Source organism: Trichechus manatus, unplaced genomic scaffold, assembly GCF_000243295.1.
Source record: "Trichechus manatus latirostris isolate Lorelei unplaced genomic scaffold, TriManLat1.0 scaffold00184, whole genome shotgun sequence".
NCBI classification, from domain to species: Eukaryota; Metazoa; Chordata; class Mammalia; order Sirenia; family Trichechidae; genus Trichechus; species Trichechus manatus.
In genome coordinates, this window is record NW_004444120.1 from 3,423,110 (window position 1) to 3,440,613 (window position 17,504).

The window sequence follows — 17,504 nt, forward strand, 5'->3', positions numbered from 1 at the left end:
ATTTTATATTTAAGTCTTTGATCCATTTTGAGTTAGTTTTTGTGCATGGTGTGAGGTATGGGTCTTGTTTCAGTTTTTTGCAGATGGATATCCACTTATGTGAACAGCATTTGTTAAAGACTGTCTTTTCCACAATTAATGGACATTGGCCTTTGTCAAATATCAGTTGCTCATAGGTGGATGAATTTACGTCTGGATTCTCAATTCTGTTCCATTGGTCTATGTATCTTTTGTTGTACCAATACCAGGCTGTTTTGACTACTGTGGCAGTATAATAGGTTCTAAAATCAGGTAGTGGGAGGCCTCTCACTTTGTTCTTCCTCTTGAGTAATGCTTTACTTATCTGGGGCCTCTTCCCTTTCCATATGAAGTTGATTCGTTTCTCCATCTCATTAAAAAATGCTGTTGGAATTTGAATCAGGATTGCATTGTATCTGTAGATCGCTTTGGGTAGAACTGACATTTTCACAATGTTGAATCTTCCTATCCGTGAGCAAGGTGTGTTTTTCCACTCATGCTGGTCTCTTTTGGTTTCTTGTAGTGCGTCTTGTAGTTCTCATTGTATACGTCTTTTACGTCTCTGGTTAGATTTATTTCTAAGTATTTTGTCTTCTCAGGGACTGTTGTAAATGGTATTGATTTGGTGATTTCCTCTTGGAAGTTCTCTCCGTTGGTGTAGAGGAATCCAACTGATTTTTGTGTGTTTATCTTGTATCCTGATACTTTGCTGAAATCTTCTATTAGTTCCAGTAGTTTTCTTGAGGATTCTTTGGGGTTTTCTGTGTATAAGATATATCATCTGCAAATAGAGATACTTTTACTTCTTCCTTACCAGTTTGGATGCCCTTTATTTCTTTTTCTAGCCTAATTGCTCTGGCTAGGAGCTCCAGCACAATGTTGAATAAGAGGGGTGATAAAGGGCATCCATGTCTGGTTCCTGTTCTCAAAGGGAACGATTTCAAACTCTCTCCATCTAGGATGATGTTGGCTGTTGGCTTTGTATAAATGCCCTTAATTATGTTGAGGAATTTCCCTTCTATTCTTATTTTGTTGAGAGTTTTTATCACGAAAGGGTAGAATATTGGCCATTTTGGATACTTCACTTTAAAAGTGACTTTAAAATAATTAAAATGTTTCTAATGAGTTCTTAAATATCATCAGTCTCTTATTTCTTCCTTTTAGTTTTGAATTTTTTCCTTTAAGTTTTCCTTCATTTATAACTTTGAGCACTCTAAGTATATTTAAAGTCTTTGTTAAACCATTGAATAACATTACTTTCATCTCAATTGTATTCATGATATGTGTCTGAGTTATCTAGTGCTGCTATAACAGAAATACCATAGATGGATGGCTTCAACAAACAGAAGTTTATTCTCTCACAGTCCAGTAGGCTAGAAGTCCAAATTCACAGTGCTAGCTCCAGCAGAAGGTTTTCTCTCTCTGTTGGCTCTGGGGGAAGGTCTTTGACATCAGTCTTCCCTTGTTCTAGGGGCTTCTCAGCACAGGGATCCCAGGTCCAAAAGACGTGCATGCTGCTGGTTCTTCTTGCTTGGTAGTTATGAGGTCCCCCGTCTGTCTGCTCACTTCTCTGGTTATATATCTGAAAAGAGATTGACTTAAAACACAACCTAATCTTGTAGATTGAGTCTTGCCTCATTAGCATAACTGCCACTAATCCCGCATCATTAACATCATAGAGGCAGGATTTACAACACACAGGAAAATCACATCAGATGACAAAATGGTGGATAATCACACAATACTGGGAATCATGGACCAGTCAAGCTGACACATATTTTGGGAGGACACAATTCAATCCAAGACAGTATGACTATTGATTTTGCTGACTGTCTACCTTAGTATTCAATTTCTTTGTGGGTTTTGGAACTTTAGTGTGCAGGCATTTTTACTTATGTATGTATTTATTGCTTTATGGTCTCTCTCTCTCATCTCTCCTTCTTCCATGTCTAAGTGCCTCCATATGACTGCTTCAGAACCAGAGAGTCTTACAAGAATCAGGTCTTACAGTGGCTTTTTGAAATTTCTATCCTATGGAAAATTGCAAATATATCTGTAACTGAGCCAGCATGTAGATGATTTGGTTCTTGGTTGTCCCCTACCCAAGCTCAAGGTTTCTTGCAAATCAGGAAGCACATCAACATACATTGTTGTTTGGCCCCTTATTTTACAGTTAAAAGCAGCGAGGTTACTTCTGCCTCCCAGCCTTGACTCTGCTCAGTTAGAGCACTGAGGCACTGCTATCAGGACCTGAACTCATGGCTGCCTTTGCCTGCTTCAGGCCTAAGGCCCAGCAGACCCATCTTTTGGCTCTGTTCATCGCTTTGTTTCCTGTTCCATTTCTGGTTCAAGCAGATGTTTAACTTTGTTTTTGAACCCAGCCATGTTACTATGATGCTCTTTTGCTACATATTTTATCATTGTTCTAAGTTTGGAGCAGAGTGGATCTATCAAATTGTGCACTCCCTGCACCCTGTGGACTGAAACCTGTTGCTATCAAGTCGATTCCGACTCATAGCAACCCCATAGGACAGAGTAGAACTGCCCCATAGAGTTTCCAAGGAGCTGCTGGTGGATTCGAACGGACGACCTTTTGGTTAGCAGCCAAATGCTTACCCACTGTGCTTTGGACTGAAAGTTTATCTAAAGTCCTAGTTTTGGTTTTATCTGATGCTTTTTAATGACCAGAGAAGTCAGTATTGGTGGCAGAAGTTGACTCAGATTCCAAAAACAAGGATTTGGCTCTCTGTACTTTGGAACTTTGGATATCTAGCCGTTTCCAGAAATGAGCCTGGTAAAATAAGAATAGAATTTTATTGTCATTTGGGTAAATCATACCAAAACCCTTTGAAATATTTTATTGCCCTTGATTCAATAAAATTCCTGTCATGAGTTTTTCCTTCAAATTATTTTGCATGTATTTTTTAAAAATAGAATCTTCTGAATTTAACTTGTGTTTATATATCTTTTATGCTGTCACATTTTTTCCACCAGTTTCGTCACTTGTCCCTGCCCATCACCTCTATAACTGTGGAAGAGGACAGCAATAAAGCTAGACAGGTATGTGGGTGCCAAGGAAGGGACACTCCACCCTGGTCTCACACTCCAGGTGAGTGGAATGTAACTCATGTGGGGTCTCCTCAGGCTGAGACCCTCCTTCTCCAGTCCCTGGGCCTGGGAGTCTACACTTTTGTGTGGTGGAGCAATGCAGTCTAGCAGTTAAGAGCACAGGCTTTCAATTCTGAGTTCAAAGCTTGTTTCCACTGCTTCTAGGATATATGACTTAAGCAAAGTTCCTAACTTCACCACCCTTCTGAGTTCTCATCTGTAAAATAAAGATAACATTAGTGTCCATTTTATGGATGTGTTAGATTAGTTGCAGGGCTTGTAGTACATTAAGTCAGTAAGTTTCCTTCTAAGTCAGCTGCGACTTGCCTCACCTTTCCATCTCACACTCACTCATAGCTCAGAATAAAAAAGACACATATCTTTTTGTACTATGTCAATACCATATCATTTAGCACTTGTCATGGGCTTTCTCTAACTCTTTTCTAATTGTTTTGACTTTCTGGGTCAGAGGCCATATTGAACTTCTTTAGTACCTCTCCTAGGATCAATCCTTTTTGTGTGTGTTAGAATGTGTGTGTGCATGCATGCACACACGTATGCAAAGTCTAGAGCCAGACAGCCTGGTTTCCAACCCTGACTCCTACTATCTTTGTGATTTACATCTAGTTAGCTAACCTGTCCGTGCCTGAGTCATCCCATCAATGGTATGGGGATAATAGTGGTACATACCTCATAGTGTTGTTGTGAATTAAATGATTTAATGCATGTAAAAGGCTCTGGACGGTGTCTGGCGCACTGCAAGTGCTACAGAAATGTTAGTTACTGTCATCGTCAGCAGCAGTAACAGCAGCATTTTGTAATTCATGTCAAGTCTCAAATAATTACCAATTGATTCGTCTTTTTTTTTTTTTTTTTGATGCTAGGGCTGCGTCCTACTTATCTCTGCTTTCACCACAGCCTAAACCTGGAGGCATATTCAGGTTGTAACATCAAAAGGAGCAAACTGGGGCTGTGGAAGAGACTCTTAAAGTATTTCTTGGCGGTAGCCCAAACACACAAAAGAGGCATCGCCTTAGACTACTTTCTCTCCTTGTTCTGTGGTCGTACTATAACTTATTTTCATTATAGTCTTAGCAACTGTTGTCCCAACACATTAAAAGTTGTTGGAAAGTACTCTTTGAAGAATGTACTTAGGAACTAAGCCTCTCCCCTACCCCTGCTTTCCCACCCCTGCCCCCCTCAGCCTGGCACAAGGTAGCATAACAAATGTTTGTTGTGTTGAATTGACTCACTCATCCCGGGTAATTCCAGAGGAGGCAGTTCCAGCAGCTGCCTCTGCGCACAAGAGACTGGCCACTTTATTACAAACGAGAGCAGATCAGGTCCTCACACCCTCATCACCATTCTTCCCAGAAAGTTTTCCTGCCTCATTTTATTAAAAATCCATGACTGCTTATCAGCTTTCACATCATTAGTAAGACGTCAGACACTTTGAATTTGCAACTCTTAGGGAACCGACTCAAAACAAAGGAAGAAGCTATAATTTGGCCAAGGCTGATACTAGAACACTATTAATACATTACATGGAAATATGTACCTCATACTTCTGACTCATCTCTAATAGAATCAGGACAACAAAAGGATTCAATTAAACCTAATAAGCATGTAATTAAGTAATTGGAGGAGCCCTGGTGATACAGGGGTTAAGAACTCAGCTGTTAACCAAAAGGTCAGCAGTTCAAATTCACCAGCTGCTCCTTAGAAACTCTATAGGGCAGTTCTACTCTGTCCTACAGGGTTGCTATGAGTTGGAACCAACTCGACAGCAACAGGCAAGCAAGGGTGAAGAACTATGCCAGGTGTCTGGAGTACATAAAGATGAATAAGATAGGGACCCTGCCTTTAAGGCACTAACAGGTGGTGAAGGGGAGAGGGGACTGTATACCCCAACAACGATTCAAGATAGAGCCCTAATCCAGTGGGAAGGGAATCAGAAAAAACTTCATCAACAAGGCAAGATTTGAAATGGGTCTTGGAGGATGAGCAATATTTCAATAGGTGGAGAAGGGCGAGGTAGCACTCGGCTCTCAAGAATCATGGTTCTAAAAATTCTAATGGAGGCAGTGGTGGTCTAGCGATAGTATTCTCGCCTTCCATGTGGGAAACCTGGGTTCTCCTCCCAACAAACACGCCTCGTGCACTGCCACCACCATCTATCAATAGAGGCTTGCGTGTTGAACAGGTTTCAGCAGGGCTTCCAGACTAAAACAAACTAGGAAGGAAGGCCTGATGATTTACTTCCAAAAATCAGCCAGTGAAAACCCTATGGATCACAAAAGAACATTGTTCGATCACAACAAGCTTATCTAACATATATTTTCTCCGTAAGGCCCATCACAGCCTTCTTGTGCTTAAGAACACTAGACAGCACTTCAGCACAAAACTTGGGGGCTGTTGAAACAGCAAAATCCTCAACAAAAAGCACGAAAATGTGAAAAACGGGCACTAACTATTCCATGAAAAGGACACTTGTTTACAGTTTGAGAGTTGAAACAAGAAGGCAGAGCATGATCCTGTTCAAATTGAGCTGGAAATGTGCACCTCAGGTGACTCAAATTTTTCACCACTCTGCACATAACGGGGGAAGAATAATTAGAAACAAAATCTCCTGCCAACCTAGACAAACTCTCCACAAAAGTAGGAGAGAATATTGAATACGCATTAAAAGAGAATGTGATATGCATCACGGGCACTTCACTAGATTGCAAAGACAGAAAGGAATTTCATCTTGTCATGTAGCCAAGCAAATGCAATCCATTTAATACATGTTCTCAAGAGAAATAATAACTAGATCTCAAGCAAGAAGACTTGACAGCACCATTGTCATACATGTTATTGTTAGTTGCTGTCAAGTTGGCTCTGACTTATGGTGACCCCATGTATAACGGAACAAAATGTTTCCCAGCGGGAAGTTGTGCTCCTGTTCTCCTAGGAAACTGAGAGATGGAGCGCTCTCTTCCTTGATTGATTGCATTTCAAAGAGGTTTCCAGGTCCTTGAGGAAACATTCCTGGGTTGTAAAATTGGCCAGAGGGTTAAGAAAGTTATGTGGGGCTACAAATAAATTTCAGTGAGTAGGTGAATTAACAAAAAACAAAATCCATGAATACTGAGGATTGACTTTATATCTGATCAGATCATCTGAGTATCTCTCTTGTTCATCAGACAGTATCCACCCCTTCACACTACTCCTCCCTCTCATGGTTCAAGAGAATATAAAGGACACAACTCCATTTTAGCTGTGGTGTTGTGGTAAAAAGTGGTGGCTCTAAACTTCCCACTGTTCTTGGCAGCTGCCCGGGCAACCTTGCAAGCTGAGAGGAAAACAATAAAAGGCTTTTTCTTTTGGCCTCTGGTATGAATTCTTGCCAGCCCAGGTTCAGATGCCCTTAGTCCAACACTGCATGTTGCTCTATGGTATCATACCTTGCAAAGCATCCTCAAATAACAGTCTCCAGGAGTATGTTTTCAGTTGATAAAATGTTTGTGTCTGAAAATGCCATTGCTGCTCAGACAATTGTCCATGCGTAGCTGAAAAGAGAAACCTAGCCTGTGACTTGTATTCCTTCCTCACTATTGGTTTGTGGCTATAGTCACAGCTTCCAGATGGCTGACATTGTAAGCTCTTATGCTTTGCTTCAGAGAATGCTGGATACCTCTGCTGGGAGGGAGCCATCCTGCCTCTCACTCAGTCAAGATGGTGGGCTGTGCAGCTGGGATGCTGATTGCAGCAGTCCTTGGTGCGGCCTTAGGTCTGGGAGTCACAGCCCTGTGAATCCTTCCAGCACTTCCTCTGTTCTATCTCCCTGCTCTCTTTCCACTTGTGAGGCCAACTTCCCTACTCCATTCAGCATACCTCCCTCCTTCAAAACTCTCTTTTACACCAGAATTTGTGGGAGCCTTAATCTCCTGGACCCTATCAGGAGAGGAGGAACAGAATCAATGGAATCTCTCCCCTAACCCACTGCCTTGGATGGTGTTGCATTTTTGCCAGTAAATAACTTATCAGGGTTCTAAGCAAGCTGGGTCACACCCTACTAGTCCTAGCTTAGAGCTAGGCACAGAACAGGCCCTTTAAACGCGAGCTAATTTGGAAATTCCCCTACTATATTTGACTTTTTGGTAATGCAATTAGAACGAGAGTGTGAAAAGTAACGAATGGGAAAGACCCTTCTAATCAGAGTCCTTCTTCTTCTTCTTTTCCTCAAAACCAGCCGCTGTGGAGTCTGCTGACTCACGGTGACCCCTTGTGTGTCAGAGTAAATATTAACCTCTCATCTTCCACTCCCCACTTCAGTTCTATTATCATGCATTTTCCTGCTCACCAAACATTTTCGACTGTTCAATGAGAAATACCAGAAGTTCCGCAGAGCGGACGCCCTCTCAGACTCTCGGTACCCATACATAGGGGAGACCCAGCCTTGAGGAGGTGGGAAGAGCTACCACAGCCACAAATACTAGACAGAGATGAGCAGAAAGATCCTCTTTCAAACTCAAGAAATATCTGAGCGCACTATACTTGAAGTACGGAATGATAAACTCTGAATTGCGCGGATTACCCAATAAACAGGTATGCACGGGCTTACCTGTGCTTACTTAACTAACACGTAGTGCACGATTTCACTTGTTTCCCACCACATCTTGGAAACCCATGTGCACCATAGATGAGTAAGTAAACACTAGTAAGCCCTGTGTACCTTGCTTACTGGTTAATCCACTCCTGGACCCCCCACCCAAAGTCTTCCACAACTTGGTCTCCATTTGCTTTTAAAATTCTGTTGCCCTCTGCTTGCTCAATTGGAACCTCTACCGTTTTTCACTATAAATGTAACGTACTCATTTCAGACTCAGTGCCTTTTTAAAGTACTCCATTCTGCTACCTTCTGCCCAGAATGACTCCATCCCTCCTCCCAGCCAAGCCAGATGGTTCTCATCTATCAAGCACTAGACCCAAAACCCACATTTGCCACAAAGCTGCCTCTAACTACTCTGGCCCACTCAAGTGCCTTCCTCTCTTGGACTCCTGTCTTAAAACACTCCTTTGAGGTTGTTCTCTGCAGGAGAGATGTTACCAGGAATTCTTCCTTAAGGATCAAGTATCAGATTGAGATTACTAGGCCCATCTCTCCCTCACTCCTGACCATTTGCCAGTGGGCTGCTCCTACTGTCTAAAGGGAATACAGATTCAGTTGCTGGAATTTTTTTTTTTTTTTGGAAAGTACATGGCAAAAGAGACAATAAGAAATAAGAAAATAGTTATTGAATAGCAGCTTTTCAAAAACATACATTTAAGCCAATCATTTTTTACTCTAACACGGAATATAAATAAAGTTATAAACAGAACAGCTTCTTATTCTATGTATCTCTTTGGTACATGGATAGAGGTACTCAAGGACATGTCAATGCCTTGTGTTAGGCACAAAGGTATACAATGCTAGAGCCGCCCCTAAAGTGCCGCTATGAGATGCTAAAACTTCTTTTTTCTGAAACAAGAATATCAGAACCGCCAATTTTGTAAGACACCCTCTCAGTCAAACTTCCTGAGCTCTCTTTAACAGTGACACCAGCAGAAATATTCAAGGAAGACATGGTTATCCTCAGAACTGCTGACCTTTTGGTTAGCAGCTGAGCTCTTAACCACTGCGCCACCAGGGCTCCTCAAATTGCATAGTTTCCCTTAATAGCCCACTACACGCATCACCCATAAATCCATCTAATCTATGTATATTCACACAGTTTAGGGCAGAATTTTTTCTCCAAACTTGTAATTCAATTTAAATAATGCAATCAAAACTCAGTAGATACAGAGGAGGATATGTTCAGACTTCACCTGTATAATACAGTTTTAGGCGTGTTTAAAACAGTTTATACAGATTTATATATCTCCAAATAGCATGCTTTTAAGGGGACTCGTATGGCAGGGCAACAAAAATTGAGTATAAAGGTAACAAATATGTTTGTAGTTTAAAAAAAAAAAAGAGCAGCCAGTACCCAATAACTGGTCATTCAACATCTGATAGAATCTCTAGTCCTCAGAAATAGATTAAGATTGGCACTGCACTTAATTTGACTAAGACAGTCATAGCCCAAAATAAGATTTGGTTCTACTGCACTCAACAACCCAGGTCACAGAGAATAAAAGAAAGGCAAGTCATCAAGACACTTTTTATTTCAAGGTGAGATGAGGCTTGATTCAAAGAGTTGCAACTTTATTTTCCTTAAAGAGCTGTTCCCAGAAAAGGATGTATCCTGATTGCATTATTATTGCTAACAACTACTTGTTATTTTTGTCAGCCAAGGGAAGAACACCAGAATCAAGGAACAAATAGGGCTGGAAGGAATCTTAATATCAGCCTCATCAAAATTTCAGTTTAAAATCTCTTTGCCCATTTGGTAGTATTGTTTCAAAACTGTTGAAAATAAATGTTCTTATATTTTATTTTTAATTAATCTTTACTGAGGTTTGTTTTTTTTTTTTTTTTTGGTTCTCAAGGAGTCACTCCACCTCTCATTTGCTTTCAACCAGACCATAAATGACTAGTAGGATGAAATGGCTTGGCTGACCTTTAAAATAGTCTCATGAGAAGCAAAGATTTAAAAAGCTAAGTGCCATGAGAACTGAAGTGTACTACAGCTGAGAGCTTTTGTTCTTTCTAGGCAGGTATGGATTATAAGTACAAATGCAATTCTGATAATGTTTCTATCACATAAGAAGGACCTCAGCTACTCGTCAAGTTCTAATGTACAATATCAGGAAGACAAGAACCACTTTTGGAGCAAAGAGAGCGAAAGAGCTTTCGTGGCAGTTGTTCGATCTTGACTAGAGTACTTACGGGGCAGTAAGGTAACCCTCCAAATAGCCGGCTGCGAACATGACGATTTTATTGCTCAGGGCCTGAGAACCATACCCTGCTTTGATCTCCAGAATGCCCCAGCCTGTAGTTTGCATAGAGTCATTGTAAAAGCCATAGGCATCCCCATTCTTGTCCAGTATGTCTTTGACTCGCATTGCCTTTTCAGAACTCTTCCAGTACACAGTTGCATAGTGGACTTCTGCAAGAAAAGAAGAGACAGGAATGATAGAACACTATTTAACTGAGTTCTGACACATTTTCCCCATGTAACCAATAATTCCAACATGTTTCCCTTTAAAGATTTTCATTCTATTAGACTCGGGAATCTGGCTCTATAGTGCATTACAAGTGTGCTTGTTATAAGTAGAGAAAAACCAGATCAAGGTGGATGAGCCCACAGCTCACAGGACCAGGCCGAAGGTAGGAGCATAGGTATAGCATCATAAGGTGAACTGAAGTGCTTCATCTTTCGAGGGTGGGATTCTGGGAGGGCCAGAGCTGAAGGTCTCCTCGCCTCTTAGTCAAACATAGGGTTTGCATGCCTGATCAAGAACTTTCTCCATTCCCGTTAGAGGTGGGTCAAAGCAACACCATTCTCATAGGCTCCTTATCTTATGTCTTCTGCTTAATTCTCCACATGGGACATTAGATTCCTATTTTACAGAAAACATAGACACTGTCATTGTGAACCCCTCAACTTCTAGATCATTTTATGAATTCATCCATATGAATCCCTGACTGATTCTCATCTCTCCTTCTTGTCTACCTCAATCCCTCTATGTGCTCTGGGTCCTACCCCTGTTGCTTCCTTTGGGAACTTTCTTCCATTGTATAAATTCTTGTTCCTGTATCTTAAAGTTTTCTCTCCCTCTCTCTCTGCAATGGCTCCTTCCCCTTTGGCACATTGATATTCTCCATTGTCTCACCACTAAAAACAAACCAACTACAAAAGCCGTCTCTGGATTCTGTGACCAGATTTAGCTATTGCCTGAATCTCTCACTCCCTTCATGAATTTATAACAAATCGTATGGAGTGTCTGTGCTGTATCAGGAATCCATGGGTGGTGCAAATGGTTAACATGCTTGGCTGCTGACCAAAAGGCTGGGGGTTCGAATTCATTCAGGGGTGCCTTGGGAGAAAAGCCTGGCAATTTACTTCTGAAAAATGAGCCACTGAAAACCCTGTGGAGCACAGTGCTACTCGGATACACATGGGGTCACCATGAGTCAGAGTTGACTCCATGGAAACATGTATGCTGTATCAGGGACTATGCCGGATGCCAGTGATAGAGCAGTGAGCGCGACTGGCACAGTTCCAGGTCTCCCCTTCTGGAGACAGCAGTACACTATCATACTTCACTTCCTCGTCTTCCTCACTCAGCCTGCTGCAGCCTGGGGTCCATCCCCACCATACCACCACCACTTCTCTTGCTTAGGTCGCTAATGAAATCCTTGCGTCTTGAGGTCACATGACCTTCCAAAAGCACTTGACCCTGGTATCCACTCCTTCATTCTTGAAACCCTTTCCTTCATGGTGTCTGGGACACCACTCTCCTGAATCTCCTCATCTGCCTGCCTTTTTTCCTCATTCTCCCCCCATTTTCCTCATCTTTATCTTGCATAGTCAAATACACACTTGATAATATCATCTGGATGATTCCATATGCATTAAAATTTGAAAATATCCAAAACAAAACTCATATTCCCTCCCAACTCATCTTCCATCTTCTGCTTTCTAGCTCCATGATCTCTCAGTCTGAAACCTGAGTCCATCCTGACTCCCTCTCTCTCCCTTATAACTCATATTTAATCAGCCAAGACCTCCTAATATCCCACCAGTCTCTACCTCATCATCTCTATATTTCTATGCTGGCTTAGGTATCATAGCTTGCCGAAACTATAGAACAGGTCTTCTAAAGGCGCCTCTGACCTTTAGTCCATTCTTTATACTCTGCCACAGTGACCTTCCCAAAAGGCAAAATTTATTTGCTAACTTGCCTATTAAAAATCTTCATTGGTTTTAATTTCTTATAATAAATAAAACTCCTCAGCTTACCCTCTTGGCCTTCATACTTGCTTTCTACCTGACCATCTAGCTTCATCACCACCATCCCAAGTACTTTGTGATCCACAAACCACTATATACAACTCTCCAACTTGCCAGATCAACACTTCTGACTTTGTATATGCTGTTTCCTTTGACTGAGATTTTCTCTCTTGTTAACCACCCAGCAACCTCAAAATTGCTATTTAAGACTCAGGAAACAGCAGCCTTTCGTAGGGGTTGATCTTCTCTAAAAGCTCAGTGTACCTTGTATATACCTCTACTCTAGGCTTTATCACCTTGCAATGTAACTTACATGCCTGCCCTTTGCCCTGGCTGTGACGTACTTGAGGCTAGGGACTGTTTCCTTAGCACTTACTACAGTGAAGGAAAAGAGGTTTAGGAAAGAAGAGAGAGAAAGGAAAACAGTGTATTTTTTTTTCTCTGAGAAACCATTTCACAAATGCTCAGGTTAAAGACAACTTTATAAGCAGGTCATCAAAGAGAGGAGAGGAGGCTGAAGTGACTCTCAGGTTCTAGATTGAGACTCAGTAGATGCATGTTACATCATTCATTAAGACAGGAAGCAGATGGGGAATAGATCTGGGAGGGAATATAAATTTAGTTTTGGACATATTGAGCTTATAGTGGTTAGGAGGCTGGAAAGCTCAGATTAAATATTTATACAGGTAGTCCCCGACTTACAACGGGGTTCTGTTCTGACATGTCTGTCATAAGTCAGTTCTGATATAAGTCAAATACCTCATTTTTTGGTTTAGTTTTCATTATTATTGTCTTTTATTATCAGCATCTTTATAAATCCGATCTTTATTTGTCTTTGGAGGCTGGCATGAGAATGATAACATCAGCAAATTATTCACTGCAACATTGTATGTAGTACGTATTACTAATGATAAACTGTACCCACCCCCCCAAAAAAAAAAGCAATGGACGGTCATAAGTGCAGTTCGTCGCAACTTAAATACGTCGTAAATCGGGGACTACGTGTATAAGGTGATCTGTTGGCCTTATCAAGTGCTTGGCTGCTAACTGGAAGGTCAGCGGTCTGAACCCACCAGCTGCTCCACGGGAGAAAGATGTGGCAGTCTGCTTCCGTAAAGCTTATAGCCTTGGAAATCCTATGGGGCAGTTCTACCCTGTCCTATGAGTGGGAATCGACTCGATAGAAATGGGTTTGGTTTTTTGGTTATATCTGTTGGCAACATTCAAACTTGACTCAATATTTAATTTATGTTTTTGATGTAAAGGTTGTCTATTAAATAAATAAGTTTAATGCTAGAGCAACACGGCAGTCTGGCCCAGGGGGACTGGGTGATAGGGTGAGACCTGGTCAGGTTTAGAAACTGACACTGAATTTGACCCTTAAGGAATGATCCTGGGTAGGTAAGCCTCTGATTTCCTCAGTTTACTTCTGAGCAAAGTCACGATCATAGTGGCAGGCTTTCTTGAGAAACAGTTAAGTGGAAGTAATGATGTCAATAAACATGGGCGGGTGCAGAATACTTTGGCAGTAGACTCAGGGCATCAAATAACAATCTAATTACTAATGAAGACAATTGCCCACAGTTTGACAAGTGTGGGTTGGAGCCGTAGAAACTTCCCTTCCCCTCCTCCAAATACAATAAATATGTTTTCCAAGTAGAGCTGAACCACAAATGCCATAGCCTAGCCCTTCCCCTGGCATTTCTCACATCTTTTCTACTACCCGCACCTCTAGTGAGCTTTGCAGGGAAATGAGGAAGCATGGCTGATTAAATAAATAGCCACAAAGAGCTGGGGTAGAGGGAGGGACCATAAACAGAAACTGTAAATGAAAAAAGGAAGATGAGCAAGCCTTGGTAGTCTCTTCTCTTTCAGTTCCATCCACAGAGCAGGAGTTCAGCTTTAACCCCTCTCCAAAACCTTGGCATTTCTTATCGTGAGCACCTTCGGCTTCCTTTCCATTCGCATTCCATTACAGAAACCCTATTTGTTGTAGGAAACCCTGGCGCCATAGTGGTTAAGTGCTATGGCTGCTAACCAAAGGGTCGGCAGTTCAAATCCACCAAGCGCTCCATGGAAACTCTACAGGGCAGTTCTACTCCATCTTATAGGGTCACTATAAGTTGGAATCAACTCGACGGCAACGGGCTGGGTTTTTTGGTTTATTTGCTTGCCCAAGGCAATCTAAGCACCCTTAAGTGCTGTGTTTTCACTGTTACTGGCACTAATTTCCTGATCACAAATAATAAACTTCTGCAAATTTGTGCTTTTTTAGAGTAGTATATACCCCTGTGCATGAAGAACACCTTCGCCCAACCCTCGAGTCAATTATAAAAATTTCCTGCTCGTGAAGCTGGCCAATTTAGCAACTGCTTTGAGAAATAAGCCAAATCCTGAGTTTCTTGCTCTACCCACAACTGATATCCTTCATTACTCAATGTTGTCTCCATGTATCAACCTTTCAGGTTTTTGGCACCCATGCTCTTTTCTGATTTTCTTAAATCCATTAATAGTTTAAACTATTATGCTTTTCCATATTTTTCAAGAAAAAGAGAAACACAAGAGAGCTGGCAGGTATGTGAGGGAAAATATTCAGGAAAAATTATAATTACAACTTAGTCTATTCAGATTGGGTTTAGCTAAAGTGTCTCTATTCTGATCAGTAAACCATATTTCTGCTTTATGTTCACTGAGTGTAGTATCTCTGTGTCTCTCTGTGTGAACCTTGGTATTGTACTTCCCCACTTCTCTCCAATTTCTTTGAAAGGGCTCTCAGTAAATTGATAACTTGTTTTTAGATTTGCTTTGACTCTTCATCAGAGCCATTAAGAGAATAAGTGACTCAAGAATCAAACAATCTCCAGGCAACAAAATTACAAGGAGGAGTTTCAGCCTTGACTCCCCCCCAGAAATCAGAGTCTAAGAAGGTTGCTGAAAGGGGGATTATTTTGGAAAGTGCTCCCGGGAAACAGGAGCGAAGTCAGAGAGAGGGAAATGGGAGGAGCCGGTTCAAGAGTGCATTGTGAATGCATCTCTACTCAGACTTGACCTCACTTGGGCCCCCTGAGGATGTGTGTAGAAGGAACCCTGAAATCCCCATCCCAGGGATGGAAGAGGGAGCGTTTATCCACCTGCTCTGACTTGCACAGGTCAAAGGCTGCATATGAAGTGTTAAATCCCTCACTCCTGGGTTTGCATGTGCTCCTGTGCTAAACAGCTATGATTTAAGACAGCCTCCAAGGTGGAAAGCAAGAGATTCCTGAAGTGTGGCTGAGGCGAGGTGCCTCAAGTTACACCTGTGTAAAGCTAGAATAAAAGGCAGGTGAGAGGCTGTAAGGTGGGATGCATGATCTGCCTAATATATCAGGTGAGTAGAAAACGATGTATCTTTTTATAAAAACGCTTCAAAGCAGGAAAACACCAATGTAGAAAAAAGCATGAGACTTTCTTGGATCTAGAATGACCCCTATATTATATTCCCTCTAAACATGCCCATTCTTCACTGCCAGTTCAAGTCAAGAGTTCTTGCCAAAAGTTCTATCAACAGAAAGTCAACTTTCCCCCATTCTAATTCGGCACACTTAGCTCACTTCTCATCTAGATCACTCGTTAGTTATTTTTCGGTATATATTTGGTCCAATAAATTTGATTATAAGCTCCTTGAGGATCAGGGGTGGCATCTTATATTTGATCAACTCCCTTAGGTATAGCACAATGCTTTATTTACCAAAAATCCAAACCCATTGCCGTGGAGTCCATTCCGACTCCTAACAATCCTACAGGACAGAGTAGAAGGGCCCCATAGGGTTTCCAAGGTTATAATCTTTATGGAAGCAGACTGTCACATGTTTCTCCCACAGCGTGGCTGCTGGGTTTGAATTGTCAACCTTTCGGTTAGCAGCCGAGCGCTTAACCACTGTGCCACCAAGGCTCCTGGCTTTATTTACATGGCCGCCTAAATCCCAAACTTTCAGACTGGCTGGGAAGGTGACACTTGGAGACAGATGACAGATTCTATCAAGCTCATAGCATATCAATTCTTGATTTCAAATTACAAACTAGAACCTTGGTTTCTTAGTGTTGGAAATGACCCCAAAGAGAGTAACGCCGGTTTGAATAACTCGTTGCTCCCTTATGCTGCAATTACTAGTGCATTTGCAAGGCTCCCTGACACATTTCAGAGCAGCCTGTCCCTTTCGCTGATTTGCTCATTCTGTTTTGAAATTTCTTAGCCAAGAAGCTCCTACAACGTTCCCTCAGAAAATTGTAACATGATACCTGTCGTTTCTGTTGACACGGAGTTGCAAGTTTGAGACTAAAATGTCCTCATAATTTCACTGTTTCATTTTTTACCCCATTAAGTAAATTCCTGTTTTGCAGTAATACAAAGAAGTGACACAATACTATTACTAATAAATTTTCTAACCACATTTTAAAGTTAAGTTTTCAAAAAATTATTGAAGTCTAAGTAAAGTTGTAGGGGCAACTGGAAACTACTGCATCAAAAAAAAAAAAAAAAAGGCAAAGCATTAATGCATGAGAAAAACTAAAATGTTGAACACAAGTAAGTCCCTGGAGATTCATTCCACGGTTGGGGCTGCTGCCTCTTTTCTTTATTGATCCCAATCACCAATACTTTATTATTTAGAACGTAACAAAAGCAAAAGATGTAAAATCCATGCCAAAAGAAGCGTGGAAATAAAAATTTCTGTTCTGTATGTCAGAACAAATGCCCAAGATGAAGTTCACATGATTCAGGGTTTATATATTATGAAAAGTAAATCACCATGAAAAAAGTTTTAAAAAAATGCTACCTCAATTTAAACGCAGAAGAATCCTTTTGCTTTTCTTCTGAAGAGCGATTTTGATCTTTGCTACTGGATTCACATTTTCAGAAGGACCAGGAAACAAAGTTAAATTATAAAGATAAATGGGCGCTTCTCGCAGGCATTGTTCTGGAACTTATATTACATTTTTATAAACAAATGGATGAGGGAGAGCATCAGAACATGTTTTTATTTACAGAGAGCACTGACTTCTCTTGGGTCTGAAACACCAAGGTAATAGGGATGAACTGTAGGAAGATTTAGTGAGGCTCAGAGCAAAGGAAGATAAAAAACCAAACCAGTTGTCATCAAGTCGTTTCTGACTCACGGTGACCCCATGTGTTTCAGAGTAGAACTGCTCTACAGGGTTTTCAATGGCTGTGACGTTTCAGAAGCAGATCACAGGCCTTTTTTCTGATGTGGCTCTGGGTGGATTTGAACTGCCAACCTTTTGGTTAGTAGCTGGGCACTTAACCATTTGTGCCACCCAGGGACTACTCAGAAAGGAAAGTTGGTAAATTCTAAAGCAGGCATATTAAATAAAAATGCATTTAGGAAAAAAAAAATCCAATTGTACACCTGAAAAAAAGGTTGAGTTGGCAAATGTTGTGTTTTTTATATATATATATAT

At 41.2% G+C, this 17,504-nt stretch overlaps 1 protein-coding gene across 3 annotated transcripts in view; it reads right to left on the bottom strand.

The window, feature by feature from the left end:
• The window catches only part of PLBD1 (phospholipase B domain containing 1), a 100,213-nt gene that overhangs the window by 55,312 nt on the left and 27,397 nt on the right, over positions 1-17,504 (bottom strand). For all 3 annotated transcript variants that reach the window (XM_023741594.1, XM_023741595.1, XM_023741593.1), the window contains one exon: positions 9,980-10,199. In XM_023741594.1, the coding sequence (XP_023597362.1) occupies positions 9,980-10,199 (220 nt within the window). The remainder of the gene's footprint in view (positions 1-9,979; positions 10,200-17,504) is intronic.